At 39.9% G+C, this 15099-nt stretch overlaps 1 protein-coding gene across 1 annotated transcript; it reads right to left on the bottom strand.

The window, feature by feature from the left end:
- Window positions 1–391: 391 nt before the first annotated feature.
- LOC138874653 (secreted RxLR effector protein 161-like) lies at window positions 392–1009 on the bottom strand. Its single transcript, XM_070153426.1, has one exon. It carries the CDS (start codon window positions 1007–1009, stop codon window positions 392–394), a length of 618 nt encoding a protein of 205 aa, XP_070009527.1.
- Between the last annotated feature and the right edge of the window lie 14090 nt (window positions 1010–15099).

Consider the following 15099-nt stretch of genomic DNA (forward strand, 5'->3'; position numbering starts at 1 on the left):
GATGGAACGTTTTGAATTGAAGAGACGTGACAGCCAGATCTAAAAAGTTGATGACATGGCAGTTGTATTTTGTGCCTTTTAAGACGTGTATTAAAGGATGTACAAAACTACTAACCTTTAGTACAAGAACCTGATTCTTGCGAAACATTTTCTTCAAGCCCTCATTCCCCCTTTTTTTGAAAAGAATTTAATCCTCTTTTATCAGTCATGTACTTCATCTACTACTTCTATGCTCATCATGCGTGTTTACCTGCAATGGTATTGAAGTGAGTTAGGCAGGGCCAGAAAACACTTTGAACCTATTATTTCTTAATAACTCTAGCCAAATCAAAAAGGGATTAGGTTCTTAGTTTGGCCTCAACAATCCCAACTTTACTCTGTTTCTTTCGAACTATTCCCTACTTAGTGCCTTGGTAAAAATGTTTGCAATTTGATCTTCAGTGCTGCAGAACTTCATGCATATCAACCCTTTCTCCATATTATCTCTCAGAAAATGATGCCTCACATCAATATGTTTGGTCCTTTTATGTTGGACTGGATTCTTTGCCATGTTGAGTGCACTGATGTCATCACATAGAAGAGGCACACTCTTAGTGAGAACTCCAAAATCCTCCAGTTGTTGCTTGATCCACAGAAGCTGAGCATAGCAGGATGCTGCAGCCACATATTCAGCTTCAGCTATTGAAAGAGCCACTGAGTTTTGCTTCCTTGTACCCCAAAAGATAAGACATGATCCTAAGAAGTGAGCCATCCCAAAAGTACTTTTTCTGTTCACAAGATAACCTGCATAGTCTGTATCAGCATACCTAATTAGATTAAAATTGTCGCCTGATGGATAATATATCACCAGGTCCTGCGTGCCTTTGAGATATCTCAGTATTCTTTTGAAAGCCTTCAAGTAAGATTCCTTGGGGTTTGATTGAAACCTCGCACATAACCCCACACTGAAAACAATATCAGGTTGACTGGTAATGAGATAGAGAAAAGACCCAATGATGCCTCTATACATTGTTTGATTCACACGAGATCATGTTTCATCCATGTCCAGTCGAGTGGCAGTTGCAATTGGAGTGTCTATCACCTTTGATGCTTCCATGTCAAACCTCTTCAAGAGTTCCCTAATGTATTTTTACTGACAGATGGAAGTATCTTTTGGGGACTGTTTTACTTGAAGACCCAAGAAGAAATTTAATTTCCCCATCATGCTCATTTCAAATTCACTCTCCATAAGTTTTGCAAATTCTTCACATAGAGAGTCAGCTATTGCTCCAAAGATGATATCATCAACATAGACCTGAACAATGAGCATGTTCCCTCCTCGTTTCTTTAAGAAAAGAGTATTGTCAATCTTTCATCTCTTAAAGCCATTTTCTAAGAGAAATTTTGACAATCTTTCATACCACGCTCGAGGAGCCTGATTTAGCCCATACAGGGCTTTGTCCAATTTGAACACATACTCAGGATGCTCATGACTTTCAAACCCAGGTGGTTGCTTCACATAGACTTATTCCTTAAGTAGTCCATTCAAGAATGCACTTTTGACATCCATTTGGAACAGAGTGAATTTCATATGAGAAGCAAAGGCAATCAGAATTCTGATGGCTTCCATGCGAGCCACTGGAGCAAAAGTTTCATCATAGTCAATCCCTTCCTCCTGATTGTAACCTTGAATCACTAGCCTGGCCTTTGTGGTAATTCCATGCTCATTGAGCTTGTTTCTGAATACCCACCTGGTTCCTATAATGGTTCTATCTGGGGGTTTGGGCACCATGTGCCACACTCTGTTTCTCTCAAACTGATGTAGCTCGTCTTGCATGGATGTAATCCAATCTGCATCTTTTTGGGCTTCCTTGATATTTTTGGGTTCTATCTAGGAGAGAAAAGCTGAGAAGGCAAGTGAATTTCTAGCTCTTGACCTGGTTTGGACTCCAGAATCTAGAGGAGTGATTATGTTGTCTATGGGGTGAGAACTTTGATGTCTCCAGTTAGATGATTGGGGTTCATTCTGAGAAGAAGAAGGTATGCTTGGCTGATTTCTATCCTTCTCTCAGATGCAAGTGGAGTTCCCTGAACTGCATCAACCACTCTTTATTCAACTTCAGTGGTTGTAATTGAAGTGCTTGGTTCTGTAGATGATGAGGCAGTGTTGTCTTCATTTGCCTCCTTCATTTGACTCATCATATCTACCTTTCCGTTTGTCATGTTAATGATTTCGCCAGGAACAAGTAAGGGTTCTCCATCTTGATCTTCCTCAGCGTTCTTCTCAAATGATGGGTGAGATTCATCAAAGATAACATGGACGCTTTCTTCAACACATTGAGTCCGCTTGTTATATATCTTGTAAGCCTTGCTTTGAGAAGAGTAGCCAAGAAATATCCTTTTTGTCACTTTTGGCATCGAACTTACCAAGCCGAACTTTTCCATTATTGAGAACATAACATTTGCATCCAAACGTTCTTAGGTAGGTCAGCTTGGGTTTTCTTCCATTCAGCAATTCATATGGTGTCTTGTTCAGAATTGATTTGATCATGCACTTGTTCACTAAGTAGCAGGCAATGTTGACAGTTTTAGCCTAAAAGTTCTTTGCAAGTCCACTGTCAATCAACATTGTTCTTGCCATTTCTTCTAGAGTTATGTTCTTTCTTTCTACTACACAATTTTGCTGAGGAGTTTTGGGAGCTGAGAAGTTGTGAGAGATACCATTTTCATTGCAGAAATCATCAAATTTGACATTGTCAAATTCTGTCCCATGATCTGATCTAATGCATACAACTCTAGACTCCATCTTCACCTGAATTTTCTTCACAAAGGCCACAAATACTTCAGCCGTTTCATCTTTTGTTCTGAGAAACAAAGTCCATGTGAATCTAGAATAGTCATCCACGATCACGAAAATGTATCTCTTTCCTTCTATGCTTTGCACCCTCATAGGTCCACACAGATCCATATGCAAGAGCTCAAGTGGTTTTGAGGTGCTCACATCTCTTTTTAACTTAAATGAGGACTTTACATGTTTTCCTCTAGCACAGGCATCACAGACTTTTTGAGTTTTGAATTGTGACATAGGCAAACCATGGACCAGGTCCTTCTGAATTAGTTTGTCCGGAAGAGAGAAGCTTGCATGGCCCAGTCTTCTGTGCCATAGTTGAGCATCATCATCAACTGCTTTCAGATAACTCAGATCACCACTCTGTAAAGATTCGAAATCAGCAACATAGATGTTCTCGTATCTTTTGGCCACCAGGACTATTTCACCAGTCACAAGGTCAGTGACTGTACATATTTTGGACAAGAACTCCACCTTGTTTCCCTTATCGCAAATTTGAGAGGCACTCAGGAGACTGTACTTAAGTCCATTGACATAGTACACATTTTCAACAGAGTGAGTGAGTGACTTCCCAACTTTTCCAACTCCAAGAATGTACCCCTTTTTGCCATTGTCAAAAGATACACTCCCTCCTTGCAGGGCTTTTAGTGAAAGAAAGTTTGTGGTGTTCCCAGTCATGTGTTTCGAACATCCACACATGCACAAGAATTTTAGGATTTATTTTTAGGAACCCAAACAAGTTTGGGTCCCTTGTAGTAACCAAGAGAATGAATAAGAGCTCTTTTAGTCCATGCAGGTAATGTGCGTTTTCTATGAGTGGAACCTGGTCCCTCTTTTGTGATCACAGTTTCAGCAACCACATTATCTTTTGGTACTGATTGATTTTTGGCCTGGACACCTTCCTTAGAGTGCTAGTGTTCCCACATTGGATCTGAGGCCAGTTATCGGATGCAGTGGCGCTCTTACTGTGAGGGTTGTAAGGATCCTTTTTCCTTGAAAACACTGCTCTCTGCCCTTTTTCACTATCATTAATGATTAGGGGAGTGGTAGCCTCTACGGACCAGGTCCACTTTAGAGACTTTTCAAGGTCATTCATTACTTTTTCTAGATTGGCTTGGAGGAGCTCGGTTTTCTCAATTTCAGCGCTCATCCTACATCTCAAGGCCTTCACCTCATATTCAAGCCTAATATATTCCTCACTAACTATCTCCTTTCCTCTTTCAAGGTTTTCAGGTTTTGACTTAGTCAAGGGCTCTACTATTTGTTCCCTTTGGTCAGCAACTTCTGCCAAGAGATCACTCTTTTCTTTTCTAAGAGTTTCTATGGCATTCTTTTGATTAGTAATTATAGCCACTAAGTTTTTCCTAGTATGTTCAGATTCTTCTAGTTTTAAGAACAAGGAATCCCTTTCCTCCGCAAGACTACAAAATGCAGTAATTAAAACATCAGTTAAACACACGAGTTTTTTTGGAGAGTAGGATTTCAGATTTTTCTGAACATCCATGAAGTTTACCTCTTCATTTCCATTGTCTTCATCATTGTCTGATTACCCCCATCAAAGCAAGCGTTGAGACATATCCAGTCTCCACGCCTTCAACTGCAATTGTAGAACTATGGTCAGTATTAGATTTATATTGTTTTACTTGTATAGTTCAATCATAAGCTATTTGCAAAGCCTCCCATATTTCCTTAGTAGTGTCGCATGTAGAGATTCTGTCGTACTCATTAGGTTCCAAACCATATACCAGAATATTCTTGGCACAAGCATTCTTCTTCAATGCTTTCTTGTTTGCTTCAGTGTATTCTCCGCTGGTCTTGATTGGAACAAACGGACCATCGCATATAATATCCCAAAGCTCGTAATCTTCAGCCATGATGAAATCATGCATTCTAGATTTCCACCACCAATAGCATTTTCCATCAAACTTGTGTGGGTGGTATATGGATTGACCTTCTTCAAGATTTAGTGGAGCCGTCATGAGGATCCTTCCTAGGTGTTAACTTGATAGGAGGAGCCTGCTGTGATACCAATTGATAATTTGTATGGGTCCACCAAGTCTTAGAGTACCTGGTCCTCTACAAGTTTCTGCTGAGAGCACTTAGTAAAGCAGTAAATGAGGCAGAGGATTTTTACGTGGAAAAATCCCACACAAGGGGATAAAAAAACCACGACCTACACTTGTAGGCTTTTAACTTTACTAACTTGTAATCTTACCTATTACAAGCCACTTTACAATATTTCCGATTGCAAATGATTTACTCAACTAACTTGTGATACCTTTACCACAAGCCACTTTGTGACTATCCTAGTTACAAAGGCTTTTTCTAATTTGTGGTGCTATCACCCCAAGCCACTTTGCAATTCTACAATTACAAAAACTTTTCTTTATGACTAAATCTAGTCACAACCTAAACTCAATGAGTTTGAGGATTTACAAGAGGACTCATAATCAGTATGCTTCTAAGTAAGCATTTTAGGAGATATAGTAAGTACAATAACAAGGTTACGATTCAACTAGGACAACAACAATCAATCTTTTAGGAACTGGTCCATAGTGGCGTTCAACCTTGTTCTTCAAGCTTGAGAGGATGATGACTTTTCTATTTTTGCAAAAGCTTGAATAAGAAATAGAAACCTTCCAGTGATGTCTTTGTATGAAGCTTCATCGGGTACATCTTGATCACATCACTTGAGGTGATGTGAGTGCTTTGTTTGGTTAGAGAGTGAGTGGGCTAACAGTGTATTGCAGTGCAGCAGAAACAGTGTTGTTAGTCACTTCAGTTCCAGTTGTGTCCACATGACTTTGTACTACTACATAGGAACCACAAGAGCACCAGGTCCTTGATTGGTTCCTAGCTCTTGAATTTGTAGCAGTTCATCCTTAGCTGGAATCCGTTTAAGTTTGCAGCAATCCAAGTAGGTCAGGTTCCCTATCTGGTTCTTATCAGTAAGTTTGTTAGATCATCAAAACACAAGGCAAGAGTATTTAAGATCTATCAAGAGCCTAAGGGCCAATGCGTAAGATCCTAAGGGAAAATATGTAAGAGCCTAAGGGCCAGCTTAAAAGAGCCAAAGGGCCGATATGTTGAAAACCTAAGGATCGATGAACCCGAGTCAAAATTTGACTCAAGGATTGAATACCGAATGGTCAACTATTATCAACTACTCATCAAGCATGAAAACCTGAGGGGTTTACAATATAAGTCCAACACATCGAACTGGCTATCAACAAGCATCGAAATTTATTCCAAAAAGGCAAAAGGAAAACAAGAACTGACGAAAAGCAAAATCCACACACACACACACATATACATACATATATATATATATATATATGAACAGGTTTCACAAAGTCATATTTACACGGCTCACGCTAGGAGCCCCTGCACAAAAAAGGAATAAAGGAAAACCTAATCTACCACCAAGGTTGCTTAACCAGACGGAGCCCCCTCGGAAGTGGTGCCTTCAATGGCCTCGGAAGACGACCTCCTCCCCCTCGAGTACTTCACCTTCGTCTTCATCATCTTCCAAGCCACTAGTCGAATCGCTGGCTAAGCCATCATCAGAAGAAAATAGAGTTGCTGATTCTTCCTCTAGGGCCTTTACCCTCTCGATCTCAACAGGCAAATCGATGCCCCTTGCATATGCATCCCCGAGGGCTTGTCTCTTAGATCTTAATCAGGCATATTCCAAGGCTCGAGATAGTTTAAGTTCGGCTTCTTCGAATATCTTCCTGGCTCGAGCATTTGTCGCAGCATCATCTTTTTTATATGAGGACATGAGCTCAGCGGCCTCGGACTTAGATGCAGATGGCTTAGAAACCAGTTCAGAATGGAGATCTTTGTACTTAAGGTTTTCTCCCCTCGCCCCTTGAAGTTGGCACTCAACCAAGGTCAGCTTCTATCGAAGAGTTTCCTTATCAGAAGACATCTCATCCATGCGCTGCTTCAACCCAAGGATTTCGGTATCTCTAACACTAAGCTCCTCTCGCATTAAATCATCTTTTTGCTTAAGCTCAAAAGTCAAATTAAGGTATCAAACGCTCAATTGGACAAATCAATAAAATAAAGGTAGTATTACCTGCTCATCAAGATCGGCTCGCTTTTGAGATATCCTCTCCAAATGAGCTCGAAGGTCACCTAACTTCCCCTCCTTTTGGGCATGAAGGGCCTTAAGTTAATCCAATTCAGAGACGAGCTTCCTAAGTTCATCCTCACAACGAGCCAACTCTGCTTGTGACTTGGAAAAGGCTTGATTGGAGAGCTTTAAGGACTGAAAACACAAAAGGAGAGAGTCGGAAAAGCAAAAATCAAAACTCAAAACACAGCAGTCGAATTAAGATTACCAGCTGTCGAAGCTTCTCGGCCTCTTCAAAGATCAATAAGGCGTCGATATCGGGGTCTTCCTCAACCCCAGCAAAATATCCTTCAAAAATACTATTCTCCCTAGGGGATGCCCTCATTACAGGGGTTTTCATATCTTGGGCATCCCGTATTTGTCCAGGAGAGAACGATGGGCCTGGTAGAGGCTCATCTACGTTTATCACTTCGACTGGGTCGACGGGGGCCTTCTCCCTCATACGAAGGGCTTCATCATTAGTTTTTGAGTTCGTCAACCAGTTGCCCCTCAGCACGTGATGTGTTTTGGTCGTTGGTCGGTCCAGGGTCTTTATCTAAGCCCTCTTGAACAAATCCCTCAGGTCAGGTCGGGACCACCTCGGCGGCCTCGGTTCCAGTGACCTCCGGCTCAGTCACCTTCAGCCCAATATATTTCGAGGTAGCATCACTTCTTCTCCCCCTAAGTACCAGCGGGCAGTCATCACTCTCTTCGCCGTTGGAACAAAAACTTTCGGCAGCCCCCTGAGTTAAGGCCACTGAATCGGCCTCGGGCTTTTGAACTTTAGCCTTTTTTGGCTTTGGAAACCCGACCGATGATTTCTTCTTTCTCTTTTTCTCCTTGGCAGGCTTTGAAGTATCAACTTCCCTAGGCAGGGGTTCCCTCATCAAAACGGCCTCTCCAAGGCCTGTATAGGCACAAAGGGTGAGAATACTAGCGAGAGATATCTTCTCTAAAGAGCTCAGGTATGAACTGAGATAAAGACTCACAATGATTTTTGGTCTCCCAACGGTTCTTAGCCAGATCATGCCACACGCGCTTAGCATATGGGCAGATCGAATCAAGTCGTTAAATACAACCTGCAAGATCATTGACAGCACCGGGGTACCACTCGTCAGCTGTATCATCGAAGAAAGTTAATTAAAAGTCAAGAAAAGGTATCCGATCAGTGAAGTATGTTTACTTACGATTTATATTCCATTTTTCGGGGAATGGCATTCTCTCAGCAGGGATCAGGTCCGAGGTCCTGACTCTTACAAAGCGGTCATGCACCCCTCATCCTTGTCTTCATCAATGCTAGCAAAAAAGGGCTTCAGGGATCGATGTTTCAACTTAATCAGGCCGCCTCGGTAAAGACAGGGGCTATACAGTCTAATTAGATGGTCGAGGGTAAAATGTATCACCTCAATCATGTTTGAGAAATACCTAATCATATAAACAATACGCTAAAATGACGGATAGAATTGCCCAAGTGTCACCTGATAGTGGCTGCAGAAGTCAAGGATCACTAGATCTATCGATGGTAAAGAGGTTTCTACCAGGCCTAAGGTGAAAGGATATGTGTATACATTAAGGAAACCAGCCTTGTGCTTGGTTATGTCTTCTCCTCATGAAGGAATCTCTACGTGCACCGTCTTCCCCCAACGGCTGTCGGCCTTCACCTTCTCAATTTCAGTTATTACACTGATATATCGAGACATGGGTTCGCATCTCCCCGGAACAGAGGAGGGGTTTTCAACTTTGAAATCAGAAAATGTATCACAAGGCCCTGCAGTACACTCATCAATATTAGGAGATACTACCGGTTTACCTTTAGTAGTACGAGAAGACGATGAAGTTTTTTCTTTTTCAGGAACAGTTTTAGAGGTCTTTGCCATTTTTAAAACGAAGGATCCGAGAAAATGGAAATTGTCATTATAAAAGAAAAGAAAGAGTTCAAGGAAACTGAAAGTGGCTAAATGAAATCTTGGAAGCACTAAGGGAGTAATATCGACAAAGTTATGAGGTTTTGTCTATTTATAAATATCGTTTGAACATGCGGAGGAAGCTAGAAGGACGAACGTTGGCCGCCTACAATTAATGATTTTGAGAATCGCGCCAAAGAAACCTTTCAGTCACTTCAACCGCTTACGTCATAATGTTGGCATCAGAACCAAAGCATCGGGAATCGGATTGTCAGAAACTATTGAGAACAATCTATGAGTTTGGCTCGAGTAGTCATTCACTCGATTATTTAGCCCCCGGACTACCCGAGTTCTCGCCAGTTCTCGCTTGGGGACTATTTATAAAGCCTCAGGTCTACTTTTTTCTCCCGAGTTCGAGCAAATGCACGCTCGATTATATAGCCCCCGAGCTACCCGAGTTCAAGCCAGTTCTCGCTCGGGGACTATGTAAAAAGCCTCAGGGCTACTTTTTTCTCTCGAGTTCGAGCAAACGCACACTCGATTATTTAGCCCCCGGGCTACCCGAGTTCGAGCCAGTTCTCGTTCAGAGACTACGTATAAAGCCTCAGGGCTACCTTTTTCTCTCGAGTTCGAGCGAACGCACGCTCGATTATTTAGCCCCGGTTTACCCGAGTTCGAGCCAGTTCTCGTTTGAGGACAATGTATAAAGCCTCAGGGCTACTTTTTTCTCTCGAGTTCGAGCGAACACTCACTCAATTATTTAGTCCACGGGCTACCCAAGTCCGAGAAGGTTCTCACTCAGGGACTATTTATAAGGCCTCAAGGCTATCTTTACTTTAAGTTTGAACAAATTTTTGCTCAATTGTGGGTTGCCCGAGTTCGAGCAAATTCTCGCTCGGGGATTATTTGTAAAGGAGGCCTAAAAGGGGATAGCCTTTATTTCAAAAACCGAGGCCCCACTCTTGCTCAATCCGGGCACAAAGGTCCCGGAGACCTAAGTTCGCATCAAATTAGTCCAGGCTTAGTCTAAGGGATAGCAGAAAGCTCCGAGGAATGTAATGTTAACCAATTAAAAACCTAAGGGTTATTATGACCGGGTCCAATATTCAGACCGATCGATAAAGTCATGCATTTGGATTTCTCACAAACAAAAGCGAAATGGAGTTCAACCCAAATTGAAGGCAAAATAAAGAAACTCTTATATTAATAAAAGACGATTACAAAGATCCACGAAGGGTCCTTATTCGAGGACAACAACTGAAAAGCCTAGTCTACTATTCGAGGGTATATCCTTGGGAACGACATCTTCGCGAACCGTTTCCTCGAGGACCTCATTCAGATCTGCAGAGCGTTGTCTTCGAGAACCTCCTTCGAAGCAGCAATAGATGAGGAAGAGGCTATAGCCTATCAAAGAGCAAAAGCTTTTAGCAAGCAAGGGAAATTGTGACCTAGTGGAAAACTTGGCGAGTATGGGTCTCGTCAGCACTACTATTGTGAAGCCACTTCTTGAGATATTGCACTGGTGTGGGATGCAAAAGTTAGTAGATGGCTCCATCTTACTCTATGGAAAGCAAAAGGGGTGAAGCGCCACACCAAGTTGAAGTTAAGAGAGATGAACAACAGTTTACAGTCCATATATCTTCTGATGCGGAAAGAATTTGAGGCATCTCTCTCATTATTTCGGAACAACTACAGCAACAACAACAACAACAACAACCCAGCATAATCCCACTCAATGGGAAAAAGCTCTGAAAAAGAGCCATGGCATAACTGACAAAACCGCTGCCGTGTGACCTTACGGTCATGGGTTTGAACCATAAAAGCAGGAGTTAGGAGAAGGATGTAGAGAAGAAAAGGGCTAAAGGCTGTTGGAGAAAGATTGAGTGGAGTCTTGACTCAAAAAATACCCCATTTATAGAGAGGCAGTAACGTAACCGACAGCGCAATCAATGCCTTTGGGGAAACATATCAACGACGCAATTAATGCTTTTGGGGAAATGGATCAGCGGCTCAATCACCGCTTTTGGGAAAATGAACCGGCGGTGTATTCAATGCTTCTAGGGAGACAAACCGACGGGATGTTTCAATCACCTCGAACACTTACGTCACAAGTATGACGTCATCATGAGAGGCTTGAGAAAATCGAGGTCAGAGTTATTTCATATCATCCTATTCTAAGAAATGCGGGGACTATCTGTATGCGGTCGAAATCAGGGAAAACCAATTTAAGGCTTCTGTGACAGCTCAAGCTCGACCTTGGTGGGATCAAAGCACGGTCCAAGGCCCGTCCTCGAAGCACTCGCCTCGGTAGGGTACGTCGAAGATTCACCATGATGTAACTCGAGGTAGTATGAAAGTCGATGTCCGTTATGGAAAGGCGGGAAACCCCCGAGGGCATACGATGAGGACTGACAGAGTCTGTAGGAGTATTACAAATCCGTACTGAGCCATTATACATATGTACTAGTAGCATTTCTTCGTCATTTATTAGCCATGTGTTGTATTGAGATTTACCCCTCCTATATAAACGGGACCCTTGTTATTTTGTAAACTCTCAGATTATTACACGACATATTGAATACAATACAACATTCTCTGCTCTCTACTTAAACAATTGTTCTACGCAGTTATTGCTTATTCTTACATTGTTCATCCATTGTTCATTTATTGTTCTTCATTTATTGCTCATTATTAACCGCAAAAGGCCATCTTTGAGACCCTCATTATCATTAATTCTTCATCAATCGTTCATCGCTATTAGCCCAGCTAGACCTCGAGGCCCTGCTTCAGCCAGCTCGAGGCCCGGCCGTGTGACTCTATTGGCTTGCATTTCTCATTTCCTCTACTTACACTTAGCATTTACTGTCTAATAACTAGTATTAAGATAAATCACGTATTTTTAGAACCACAAATAAAATATAATTGTAATTATCATTTTCAAGGTAAACAGGCTATACAGTGTCATTTTACCAACAATTTTTTTTTTTTTGCAAAGTTTCACAATGTTCATGCGGCACCAGAAAATAGATTTATTGTCCATATGTCTTCGGCAATGCATACTGCCCTAGTTTACTACACTTCGTTTACACTACTACATATAAACGAAGTATAATTTATGCTGGTCTTATTTTTGTCAAAAGACAAACGAGCGAGTAAAAAACCAAGAAAATATAGCAAAACACGAGTAATTAATTTGATAGAAGTAAACATACAAAACAATCATTGGGAGAAGATCGCAGCCTCATCGAGATGAGTACGTGCCTTAACGAATGACATACATTGTACAAATGCATGTTATTAGGTAATGTAAAAATAGCACGGTTTAGCCAAGAATTGGTCATTTAAAAATATCCAGCATTTATCAAGTTAATGAAAAATAGCTATTATTTTGCGGCAACAGAGACCGGTCCAGCATAATATACTGGAGTTCGGTGCACCTGTGTATGAACTTCTAGCATATTATGCTGGACCGGTATACTTTGCTGGCTCCAGTATAATATAGTGGAGACTGGAGCACCGGTGCTCCAAACTCCAATATATTATGCTGGACCGGTATATTATACTGGAACTCCATTATATTAGAATTGAGTTCCAGTATAATATACTGGAACTTCAGTATATTATGCTAGTGTATTTTTCTGGATTTTGAACAGCGTTTTCGTTCAGATTTATCTTTACATGAAAAGTGGCTAAATTTCAATTACTTTTGAAACTGTGCTATTTTTGAACGACTACTTGTAAATCTGGCTATTTTTGAATTTCTCCCATAAGTAATGGATAATATTTAATATTTGGAGTGGCAATTTGAGTCCAAACCTATATAATTTGCCCAACCCGTTCAAGGTTGGGCTGGTCATTGACCCGCTTATTTCTTGAACTCAGCCCATTTTAACCTAACTTATCTTAATCCATCTAAAGTTTGGCTAGTTTAAGCCCAAATTGTGATTCATGAGTAATTTTGTTAAAATATCTTTAAAACATTTTTTTACTTGATATACTATATATGACCATAACAAAAGAAGAAAAAATTTATATTTGATAATAAAATAATTCATAAGAAAATAATATATATTAATTAAAGCTTGATAAGAGTTGGGCGAATTGGGCTATGTTCCACATTTATCCCATACTGACTCAGCCCATCTCAGCCCAAGTAACTTTTAGGCGGATTAATTGACTCACCCATTTATTGACTCGGCCTATCAGAATTCAAAGTCAGTAAAATCAGAGTAAATATGCTATATATATATATATATATATATATATTCAACACAGATCTATTATATATACTAAGTGTAGTATAGTGTATTATATAATACGCTATATATATATATATATATATATATATATAGACATATTATATTCAGAATTCAAAGTCAGTAAAATCAGAGTAAATACGCTCTATTTTAAGCTACTTATTAAAGGAATAGGTCAATGGCACCCATTGTCTGCAGTATCAATATACATGGAAAGCATTTGTTCTGAAGATATATAAGGAGAGTCAAAGCGAAAGGAGAGTGGGTAAGCTACTAAATAATATATTAAATTTAGGTCAGGCCAGTAATAAAAGTTAGGTATCCAAATGAATGAAGGCATTAAATGCCCAACTTGTATGAACCATACATAAGATTAAGATATATCCCAGTATATCCCAGATTTATGCAGCATTCGATGAAATTAACTTACACTACTAATCCGCTAAATACCGACCAAAAAAATCGACCAACTTTGGTCGGTTATGGCCAATTACCGACCAAAATGCGGCCAAATACGCTTGGACTATATTTTGATGGTCGTTTTAATATACCGACCAACATTGGTCGGTATATTAAAACGACTATCTGAAGAATTAATAGATTTACCGACCAACTTTGGTCGAAAACATATTTTATTAATTTAATTTTACCGACCAAAGATAAATAATTGTATTTAATTTTTTTTATTAATTGTTAAAATTAAAAAAAAAACCGACCAACTTTGGTCGGTAACTAAAAATAAATATTTTTATAAAATAATTAAAATTTAACATTATCGACCAACGTTGGTCGGTAACCTCAACAATGCAGGTAACATACCGACCAAAGTTGGTCGGTAATGTTGAATTATGGGAATTCATTGTTCATTAACTGACCAACTTTGGTCAATAATAGTTAATTAATTTTTTTAATAAATACCGACCAACTTTGGTCGGTAATATGCAATTATTTTTTTATTTATTAAAAACCAACCAACTTTGATTTTTTTTTTCTGGCTTTAATTTTGGCATAAAATACTTGTTTTGGTAACTACACCACCTACCAGCATACCAATACAACAACACAACACAACAACAACTGATGTTTTATACTTCAATACCACACAAGAGGGGGGGGGGTGATTTGTGTGGTACCCAGTTTTCGCTTAACTTGATTATAGAAGGACATGGTTCTTCTATGTATTTCAACTACTACTGCTTGCGGAATAATAAGTAAAGAAAATAAAAAAACATAGAGATTTTTACGTGGAAAACACATGGCTCAAAAGGTGAAAGAACCATGACCTACTACTCCGTAGGATTTTCCCCAAACTTCCACTAAAATCACTGAGCCAAAAACTGCATTTACAAAAACTCTTTTGTAAACCTAGGATTAACTCTTATCCCGTTGTTGCACACAGCCTCAACTGTTGCGACAACTTCAAGTTAACTCTAACTTAAACACTCTAAGTACCTAATACAATTGCTTCTATAAAAGCTGAAAGGTACAATGTAAAATCACCTACTACAATTGAACTAGAATAAAAGATAGACACTTGGAACTGGTTCAAGTAGCTTCAGGATTGCATGCTTGGATCACACATAAATTGCTTGCAAAATTGGCTTGCTATTTTGCTCTCAATTCACGTTTAACTTCTGCTTATACGCATTACCTGTAAAAGAGAACAACATTGATGTTTAAGGGGTTAGTAATTAGAGATTGACTGTGATACAGATGCTACTCTTCTATGGTAGAAGAGTTCTAGTTGATCTCATACTCTAACTCTATTCTCTTTCTGTGTTCTCTTCGTGTAAGGAGTCTTTCTCTCCTTATCCAATATGCAACCTTTTCGATCAGATCAGGAGATATTACTTCTGATAAGTTAGATTTATATCCTTCACGTGCATCTCAGAAGTTTGGGTTGATCACGACTGTGCTTCACAATATGGACCTGGTCCATGTTTGAGTTCTTTTGTCAGTCTTCAAAACTTCACATTTACTTGGGCCAACAAATTC

This window comes from Nicotiana sylvestris, chromosome 8, assembly GCF_000393655.2.
Source record: "Nicotiana sylvestris chromosome 8, ASM39365v2, whole genome shotgun sequence".
Classification (NCBI taxonomy): Eukaryota; Viridiplantae; Streptophyta; class Magnoliopsida; order Solanales; family Solanaceae; genus Nicotiana; species Nicotiana sylvestris.